The sequence below is a fragment of the Balearica regulorum genome, chromosome 18 (assembly GCF_011004875.1).
Source record: "Balearica regulorum gibbericeps isolate bBalReg1 chromosome 18, bBalReg1.pri, whole genome shotgun sequence".
In the NCBI taxonomy this organism is placed as follows: domain Eukaryota; kingdom Metazoa; phylum Chordata; class Aves; order Gruiformes; family Gruidae; genus Balearica; species Balearica regulorum.
The window spans coordinates 6,988,215-6,998,180 of NC_046201.1; the positions used below are offsets into that span (position 1 = coordinate 6,988,215).

Sequence of the window (9,966 nt, forward strand, 5' to 3'; positions counted from 1 at the left end):
AGAGAGCGTGAGAGAAACCGTCTCAGTGCCTTGCCTGCTGGCTTCGAGTCCTTAAAAGCCCTGGTGTGGCCTCGGGAGAGGAGCTCAAGTAGAGGGAAAAAAAAAAATAGGAAAAAAGCCCCATAACCCTAAAGAAATCAGCTCACTGAGCAGGGCTTCCCTGTGCTTGTTGTTGAAACATTGCATAACGTCCCTTTGCACCGCGCCGAGCTTTGAAATCCACAGAATCAAAGCTGTATGGAGACACTATGGATGTGCTGAGACAAATTTAAAGGCATTTTACAATTGTAGCAAGAGGTGCAAAGCCACACTTCGGGCTCCTCTTGCTGTTCCAGCGTGACATCTAGTGGCACTGTGCAGTTTTACTGAGGAACTGGGTCCACGTTCTTTTTTTTTTTTTTTTTTAGGCCTGTTCCTGCACTCGTCTCCTGAATAGCTTTTCCCCATCGATTTGAGAGAGGTCGTGTACAACTTTGGAAAAGCCTATTTTTGCCACTTTATCCTATTGGATTTTTCCAGATTTAATAAGCTGGGATTGCTTAAAGCTTTCATGGCGCGCAAGAGAGCATTCTGCTTCCTGGAGTATATGGCCACAGCTCCGCATTTGTGTGCCTTGTCTTTGTGTTTTACAACTTTATGCCACAGATGCTGAAAACAGACAAAAAGGGTCATGGGTTAAAAAGTGTGATCGTTTATGATGACTTTTACTGAAAAAGGAAGCGAGTTAAAATAAAAAGATCTAGGTCACAGCAGTGTCCAGTTGAAGGCTGATCTTCCAGGTCTCTGAGGTCTGAATTCGCAGTTTTCACTGGGTAAAACTTGTTTGCAAACCATTCTCTAAATCGAATTGTTTCTCATATGGTTGGTTGTGTCTTTCGGTACGAGCCGGGCAAAATTTTTGCTCAGCCCGTTGCAGTCTGTTGCGTGAGATCAACAGCATGTGAGTTGGTGTTAAAAACCAAAAATGCCACTGAGTCACTGCATAACCTTTGTCACACCGGTTAAAACTGTCACTGCTGTTTGTGCGGGTCCCTCTGTGGTTTGCAGGGATGCTCAGCACTCGCTTACTGAAACAGAGAGGTCTAGCCTGTGGATCTCTCCCGGCTGATTAAAGGGAAGATGACTGACTGCAACCCAAGTCCTAAATTAAATGGCAGGTTAAAAATAACATCACTAATAAGAAAAGTGAGCAATGAAAGAGAGGCAATGAAAAAAACCCCAGCTTAGTGCAAATTTCTCATTGGTGACAGACGCTAATGCCAAAATAGAAACCCTGGAGTTAAAAAGAGCTTCCCAATTAATTAAGGCGTGAGCACGGTGCCAGAGAGGCACGGGCTGGGAGCGAGGGGTGCGCAGCTGGGGGTGCCCAGGGAAACCCTGCTGAGTTTCGCCCTGGCATTGTGGCCTCAAAGGAGCTCAGCGGGTGAAAAACGCCTGGAAACGGGCAAAGCCGTTTGGATGTGCCTTTGCTGGGCAGGCCATTCTGAATCACACAGCTTTTTCCCTCTTCCCCAGGAGCCTCCTCAAGCCTCAGTGCAGGGCTCGGGCTCTTTGCTAGGCAGCTGGCAAGCGTGGAGAGACCTTTAGAGGAAATGCTTCAGTTTTGGTGTTTTCTCCCTGTCCGGGCCTCTGCGTCACCCCAAGGCTCGATGGTCGGGTCCCTTCCAGGCTGGTTTGCCCTCGGGCATTCCCCTCGGTCAGGGCAGCGGCCGCGGCACCCCCTGCGGGGCCCGCACCCCGCCCCGGCCCCGGGCACAAGATGGCGGCGGCCGTGAAGGCGCCCGCCGGAGCGAAGGGCCGGGACGGCGGGCGGCGGGGCGGAGAGGGCCCGGCGGCGCGGCGCTGAGGAGGCCGCCCGGCCCGCCGCCCCTTCGCCGCCTCGTGACGGGCTCCGGCGGCCCCGCCGCGGCGGGGTGGGGTTGCAGCCGCGGCCGCAGCCGGGCCGAGGGCGGGGAGGGGGGGGGTCCCGGCCCTGCCTGGCGTCTACCGGCCCCGCGCTCCGGCATCGGCGATGAGCAGCGCCGCGGAGGCGCGGGAGCTGGAGGAGCGGCTGCGGGAGGCGGCGGCACTGGGGGACGTGGAAGAGGTGCGGCGGCTACTGGGCGCGGGGGCGGACATCAACTCCCGCAACGAGATCAACGGCTGGTGAGGGGCGCCGGGGGCGGCGGGGCCGGGGACGGCGGCGCCGGGAGCCCTGCGGGGGAGGGCGTGCGTCCTCCCGGCTGGGTCGGGCTGCCGGTGCCCGGAGGCAGGCCCTGAGCTCGGGGTTGCTGCCGGGCCGGCTCCCTGCTGGGGGGCTGCCGCTGCCCTTGGCTTGGACGGGGTGTTTGGCCACGCGTGTGTGGGACTCCGGGCTCCCCAGGAGAGGCTGGGGCCCCTCGCTGGACGTAGGGGAGAGCTGCTTTGGGACGCAGCTTTTGTTTCTTAGTTTTCTTCTTTACAAAAAAGGAAATGCTAATCTCAGGAGGCTTTGAGATTTACTGCTAAAGAGGATCACAACAAAAGGAGGCCACTGTCCTTCCACCTGCCACTGCGTGTCTGCTCGAGGCCCTCTCCTCAAGTTGCTCAGTGCACGTCCACAGCAGTGGGCAGTCACTCTTCACACTGTAGCAGGGCGAAGGAGGGCATTGCCCTGCAGAACTTACAACAGATTCCTAACTTTATAGAAGTGATGCAATGAAGGAAACTTTATTCCCAGTTATTGTCACTACGTGCAACTCAGGTGAATTAGGATGGGCGCGTGAGGAGGAGCTGGGGTGAGAGAGCTGAGGCTGATGGCACAACCCCTCTGCTTCCTTCTCCGCAGGACCTGTTTGCACTGGGCCTGCAAGCGGAACCATGCTCCCGTGGTGTCCTGCCTGCTGGATGCTGGTGCAGATAAGCAGATCCTCACTGCTCAAGGAGAGCTGGCAGCACAGTTAACTTCGAAACCAGACATCCGGAAGATTTTGGGAGGTACCGTTCCCATCTTAAAAATCATCTAGAGTTCTTGGTCTAAAAACTAAAGTATTTTTTGTGCTTTTATCTGGGGCAGTAGGTTGGCAAAACTTTGGCTAGGACTATTGTATCTCATTAGATAGCTTCGATTTGTAACTGTAGTTCATGCTCAGGCAAATAGACTTGGGGATTTCAGGTAGGCAAGCCTTTTATTCCGAGCTGTGTCATCAAGACATTGAAGAGCTGTACACTTTGGGAAGTGTGCTGCTGCAGTCCCATTTGCTCTCACTCAGCAGAAGCTAGCATGCAGCTGCAAACGGAGGGTTTCACAATTGCACAATTTGACTGTTGTCTGACCATAAGAAATCTTATAAATCCACTCAAAACAACTGCAGCATTTCAGAAGTTATGACTTCTGAGCATTGGTTATACTCTGACTTGCAGTATGATTAATTTTTGCCTCATAATTCTGTCACCCTACACTTTTCGTTAGATGTGACGCTCCTTGAACACTGCCAGTGCCTATTTTTCATGAGCAGCATAGATACTGTGCTCCAGATTAAAATTTTAAAAAGTGCTTCACTTTTGGAAATGTTGAGTGTTCTATCTTCTGCTAATTGCATGTAAATTGCGCTCTGCAATGATACGCTTTTACATCAACAGTGCACGGTTCTCTTAAATGAAATTGCAGCTAAATCATGACTAAGGTTACAACAGTCACAAATGAAGGAATGGCATGTTCTTTGCATGAGCGTTTTTGTTTTCTTTTGGGCAAGGTGCTCATCCCGTGGACTTGGTTGATGGCAAATGACTTGTGTTCTGGTTTTAACATCTAAATTGTCGAGTGTGTGTGAATGAACTCTTCTTTTTATGTCTGTTAAGCTTTCACGTGTTTCCTGGGGAATAAACACCTAGCACTTACTTTTATATTCTCCTACATGGTTTTTACTCTGGGAGCACAGTGCTATTAAGCAGGTCTTATTAGTGTCCTGTAATCCTGAGTCAGGCAAGAATGTCATTGACTGCAGTTACTTCTAAGCGAGAGAAGAGTTGGCTTGGGTATTACATCAAATATTCATTTACCTGAAGAAATACTTGTTTTAATTTGTTGGCATGGCTCACAACAAACTATTTACAGCAGTGATACTAAAAGCATTGCAAAATGAGATTTAGTGAATCGCTACTGGTTAGTCAGTTCCATTGAAAATGCTGGAGTATCACAGCTAGAAATGACATCTCTTTCCATGGTCTTTTCCCACTTTGCATTTAAAAAAACACAATACACTAGAAATTTGTAGGGGTTTTTTCTTTCATTTTACAGCTGTGTGCCTGCCAGGTGTTACATGCTTATCCTTTGATTACCTCAGAATGTGATGTAGTTCTAAGATGCAACAGGAAAACTAACTATATTAAAAATGAGAAAGATCCATCCAATAACATGGTGGTTTTTTTTTTTTTCTTTCTCCATCCCCTTCCCCCCATTGTTGAACTTCAGTAATAGAGGAGGAAACTGAACGTCAAGGAGTGAAGGATTTAAATCTGCCAATTGTTGCAAACTACTTGGCCAACCCACCATTCCCTTACATTTACGCTGAAGAAAGCATTCCAGACAGCTTGGCAGAATCCCAGAACGAAAGCGCTTCCATCTCTTCCGCTTCCCAGTGTGAAACTAGTCCTTGTTCATCAGCACCTCAGGTTGAAAGCGTGTGCACGCCCACGTCATGCAACAGCGAAGCCGATTTTCCTGCGCTAGACACTGTGGAACAGCTGCCCACCCCATCGGCAACTACCGCAGCACCGAAATGCGTTGGGCCTGCAGCACAGAACGGCCCCGCTCGCCAGCCGTCCCTGCCCCACGGCAGAGCTCCCTTCTCCCCGGTAGCACCCAAACAGGCTGCACCTCTGCAAACTGACAGCTCACCTACTGGTCCCGCACCAACTTTTCAGCCCTTTTTCTTTACTGGGACTTTCCCATATAACATGCAAGGTAATTAAGTGTTGTTTCCCATCCTTCTATTATGTTCTGTGCCATGTCTCTGTTTCTGGGTGAAAGATGAAGTTAAAGAATCATTCCGCTTTCAGACTCATGTGGAATAAAGGCAGAGATGTTGAATTTGTTGGCCAAAAGTACCCAGAACCTTTTTGTCTGCTCTGCTAAGTAAAGTAACTGTTATACTGTATTTCAAACTTGGTAATACTTTGCAAACCAATGAAAAGATCAGTCCAAGCAACATAGGAATTCACATTTTGCAATATACTATATAGCATCAAATGCATCTCTCGTATTTTGGTAATGACTTGACTTTGTGACTGGATGGATCAGATTTTTTAACATGGTAACCATGCTTCCCCCATGTATTTCTTGCTGTTGAAATGGAAGCATCCATTAACTGCACAGTATTTCTCAGTGAGCTAACAGGCATTGTGTTATAAAACATGAATTCGAAAGATAACGGTAAATACTTTAGTGTTAGGTTTGGGCTGGATTTTTTTTTTTTTTTGAGAAAAAAAACTGGTTTAATCTTTTTTTTTTTTTCAATCAGAACTTGTGCTTAAGGTGAGAGTCCAGAACCTGAGAGACAACGACTTCATTGAAATTGAACTGGACAGACAAGAACTGACCTATCAAGACCTGCTCAGAGTGAGTTGCTGTGAATTGGGTGTTAATCCAGAACAAGTAGAGAAGATCAGAAAATTACCTAATACACTAGTAAGAAAGGTAAGAATTAAAATCAGAGTTTAATTTGACTTTGCAGACAACAGAGAAGGTATTTCTGTAAAACCATCAGCAAAACTGACTTAAGCTCACAGACTCGAAAGGATACTGGACTTAGCTTAAAACTTCATCATAACTTACTTAAAAATATTCTTGTCAAAATAGCAGAGTATTTCAGCTCCAAAAGCACATGAAAGTATTACAGCTTGAGTTTTTTAAAAAATGTATCAGCAACAGTGCATTAGTGTGCTTTTTACCATAATTGCCGTGTACTACTTCACTGTTTGCTTGCCTAAAAAGAATAGTACGGGGAAAAAAACCTACAAACTGGCACATGAATAATTTAAAGATATGCTATTAACAAATGAACATGCTCGTCTGTTCCAAAAATACCTGTTCTGAAGGTCTGTAAATGAAATTAATTTCTAAGACTGTCGCAACTCTTAGTTAAGTGACATGCACAAACACAGTCAAGTCATAATGAGCTTCCAGGAGGAAAAAAAACTCTAACGTGCTTTGAAAGGAGGAGTGGATACTGGTAGAATTTTTTTCTTTCATTATTTATTCCTGTCATTGGGTGTGACCTCCCCAGAATTCTAGTTTTTACTTCCTTTATACAAAGTCAGACCAGATATGTTTAGAAGTAATGTGTAATACTGTCTGTTCTGTAACAGGACAAGGACGTTGCCAGACTTCAGGACTTCCAAGAGCTAGAGTTAGTTCTTGTGAAAAGCGACAGCTCTCCTTTCAGAAATGCTGCATCAACTTTGACTGAGAGACCATGCTACAATAGTAGAGCATCAAAGCTGACGTACTGATTCTTCTAGATGCCTCTAGAGTGAAAACCTGATAATTACGTGCTGCTGCTTTTTGAGGGCAGTGAATTAAGTGTGTGTAAAACCTTAAGTTATTGTTAGGGTTACTATTTTAACTAATAGTTTATCTTTTATATTTAATATCCCCTTTGCTTTTATTTTTTTACTTGATACTGTATTCAGATAAGGGATACCTCATTTGTTTACTAAAATCACATGCTTCCAGTGTATTTCAATGAAGTTTATTGGTTGTATTTGGCAACAGAGGGCAGGAAAAACTTAAGTATTGATATGAAAAATATTTTGAGTACTCCCACTTTGACCAAATAAGAGTCACTGAAAAGAGATTCAGGAAATTGTGTGTGTGCGTGTATGTGTATGCATATGTGTGTGTGTGTATATATATATATTTTAAACTTCCTGATTAAATTAAATGTTAGAGGGTATTTGCCATACAACAAACAGCTGCTCTCTAAAAATGTAAAATTTGCAAGTCCTTAATCTCTTGCCCCTCCTTACTACGATGCGTTGTCTTGCCTGCTGGCATAGAAATATTTAATGCTCTGAACTGACAGGAGAAAAATTTTCACTGAGCTGAAAATAAGTGGAGAAAGAATGTCCACATTTAAATGTTTGTTTCTTTCCCATATGAGAATATTGTAACTGAAGTGATGGCATCCCTCCACCTCCACCAAAAAAAAAATGGAAGCCTCTCTTAATTAAGGAGCATTTAAGTCACAAAGCAAGTTAAAGTGTCCTTTCAAAAGAAAGCCTGTATGTTTCAGGAGCTCAGGAGGGGATCACAAGTTTGTGTCCATGGTTTTATTGATTTATTTTTCCCAATGATGGGAGGAGGCAGTGTGTTGCTCACACAAGAAGTCAGTACTGGCACATCAGGTCACTTGGTTATGGCCCACCCTCACAGACCAGTTACAGGCATGCGGTTAGTTTCCGCTTTGCAAGGAGCAGGAGAAGCACAACAGTATACTCTTGAGGTGTCGCAACTGTAAGGAGCATACCATACTAAACTGGAAACATACACCATAAGCAAATAACTAACCTGTAACTTTACATCACACAGTTTACTATCACTTTTACATAGCATGAAAAGTTTTAGCCAGAGTACAGAAAGAGCTGAATGCCTCCAGGTGCTTTTGACTTTTTTTTTTGGCCCCCCCCCCCCTTAATTTGCATTTAAGCAAGTCAGTAATTAAAACATCCATCTGGGATTTTATGAATGGCAAAAGTCATCATTAAAATACACCTTGAAGTTACTTCCTTTCAGTTCGAGGAAAGTATTTAAGTTGCAGCATTGCTGGAATATTAACAGCCTGAAGCTTTTCCTCTTAATGGGGTAGGCTGCAAAGTCACACCATAGGAGGCTTTTTGTTTTCTTTTGTACCAAAAACCTACGATGATGACTTCTGCACCAAAAACCTTATTTGGGTAATGGGGTGGGTGGAGGGGGCAAGGGAGGTTTTTTTTCTGGACATGAGCTGCTGCTTTTTTCCCCTGCCAATAGTATGGATTTTCCTTCTGTCTCTGCTTTATTAAGCTGCACTAGAGCAGAGTTTATGCACAGCTGATGCAGTGTTTGTTGTTGTTGATCTGGATTGCAATGTTGACATTCAGACCATGAATAGTACAATCAACATGTTCTGTAGCAGCAACATGGCTGCCACCCTGTCTTAGCTTCCTGCAGCACAGCTGCTTTATCCTTGAAGCAGCTTCTCCCCACGAGGTCAGTAAAAGCATGCATGTCAGAAAAACACAGAAACCCTTCTGCCAGCAGAAGAGCCACTTGACTCTGGGTTCAGGATTTCAGCTACTTACTCTGGGCTTAAAATTCTTGCTTAGTGCATTCAAAGTCATTATCATTCTTTCCCACTTGCTCTGTATCCATCTCAGCACTTAAACTCTGCTAACTCCTTGTACTCAATCCTGGCCCTTCTCTCTCCAGGAGCTGGGCTACTTTAAAGCCTGATTCAACTCCTGGTAAGCTCAAGACTGTGACGCAGTATGAAGTAAAATTTCCTGACTGGGTCCTGCTTTTTCTTGTAGGACATGACAGGAGGTTTTATTTTAACAATTGTGCATTTATCTTATGTGCAATAACTGTTTGAAAACCAGGAGTAGTTAAATGGCTCAAAATTAAGAGTATCTAATTTCTTTTCAGTTCCTTTGTTTAGGAAATCAATGTAGAGACTGCCTCCACTAACATTCAGCTACAGGAACAACTGGTTTAAAAAAAGCTTTACTTGTGCTAGTTTCCACAAAGAATAACTGTTGACGTCATAAAACTAAAACTTTAATCATGATCTAACTGTAATAATAACAGTAAGTCTATGCATTCAGAGAAATATTTTTGTATGTTTTATGCAGTTTGATAAACTCTAAGGCACACTAGTTATGTTAACTGGGTTTTGTTGGTTTTTTTTTTTTCCTTTGAACAATAAACCGTTGGTATGACAACTGAAACTAAGTTTACAAAACTTACTCTTCTTCCAAGGACAACTTTTGTTTGCACTACAAACTTGTACTGAACTGTCATTGCTACCCTTCACTTATATTAAAGTATCAGTTGTTTCAAGTACCCAGATCTCCTCCTTTTTCAGGGGGTGGGGAGTACGGGGCGGGGGGGGGGGAATGTGATCCATGGGCACTCTAGAGTGGGCAGGACCCTCTTAAAATTTTAACACAACTTTGAAAAGTCAAGTCCAGTACATTTTTAACGCCTAGTAAAAACACTGTCAGGCTGCCAAAACCAGTATAGCGAAAGCATGTAGGAGGTGCTTAGTTAAGTAAGTTACTTGCTTTTTGCATAGCATTCCTAGAAAATTGGAGACGATATTCATCTTGGGCTCAGTCTCTGAAGATGACACTTTTCACATAGATTAATCTGTTGTAGAGATACTCATTACAATAAAATCTGAGGGTAGGTAGTAGAAAGGCACTGTGTTTTCTGTGCTCTGAAACACAGATTTTTTTTTCCCCCCTTCATCCTCAATGTGCTTGAGAAGACTCCACTATCAGACATGACAATCTGAATTCTAGCCCAATTTACTACATGTTACCTCATTTTGTCATTTATACCTGTGCAAAATAAGGGAAATGCTAGTCCTATAACAAATAATGTGCAAGACAAACATTTTGCCCACTGAAAGAAGTAACACATTCAGGCTGTAGCTGAATCGTGTCTCTTAAGTTTCAAAAGAAAAAGATGTTCATGCAATGTCCATAATTAGAACTAGTTATAATTTTACTTGCTCCAACTTGCATTAATTTTTCTTGTTAAGTTTTTCCCAACAAACCCACCACCCAGTCTCAACCCTCTGGGCCCCCGTATGGTGTCTGCTTTAGCCAGATACAAGTTACAAAGGGAACATGGCTTTTTCCACATGGTCTCCCTCCTTATCAAAGGCACAGCACTCCATTTCACCAGAGAGACCATCAGGCAGGCCCTTTTACAAGTGCACTTCCACAAACAGGCAAGGCATA

General features: G+C 44.3%; 1 protein-coding gene across 2 annotated transcripts; it reads left to right on the forward strand.

The window, feature by feature from the left end:
- Nucleotides 1-1,875: 1,875 nt before the first annotated feature.
- On the forward strand, nucleotides 1,876-9,061 carry LOC104633513 (ankyrin repeat domain-containing protein 40). Of its 2 annotated transcripts, none has more exons than XM_075770407.1 (5): nucleotides 1,876-2,145; nucleotides 2,807-2,960; nucleotides 4,441-4,924; nucleotides 5,481-5,656; nucleotides 6,328-9,061. In XM_075770407.1, exons 1-5 carry the CDS (start codon nucleotides 2,012-2,014, stop codon nucleotides 6,469-6,471), a joined length of 1,092 nt encoding a protein of 363 aa, XP_075626522.1. In that variant the 5' UTR covers nucleotides 1,876-2,011; the 3' UTR covers nucleotides 6,472-9,061. The 2 variants fall into 2 exon arrangements, with proteins under 2 accessions (XP_075626522.1, XP_075626521.1); XM_075770406.1 differs by having other exon boundaries at nucleotides 1,877-2,145; nucleotides 2,807-2,955; nucleotides 4,433-4,924.
- Nucleotides 9,062-9,966: the final 905 nt, after the last annotated feature.

What these genes read in the sequence shown, in the direction of transcription:
- LOC104633513 (XM_075770406.1), top strand. Translation starts at nt 2,012, where the DNA reads ATGAGCAGCGCCGCGGAGGCGCGGGAGCTGGAGGAGCGGCTGCGGGAG. An exon ending in CGCAACGAGATCAACGGCTG is followed by an intron (nt 2,146 to 2,806) that starts GTGAGGGGCGCC and finishes CCTTCTCCGCAG; the next exon opens with GACCTGTTTGCACTGGGCCT. An exon ending in CTAATACACTAGTAAGAAAG is followed by an intron (nt 5,657 to 6,327) that starts GTAAGAATTAAA and finishes GTTCTGTAACAG; the next exon opens with GACAAGGACGTTGCCAGACT.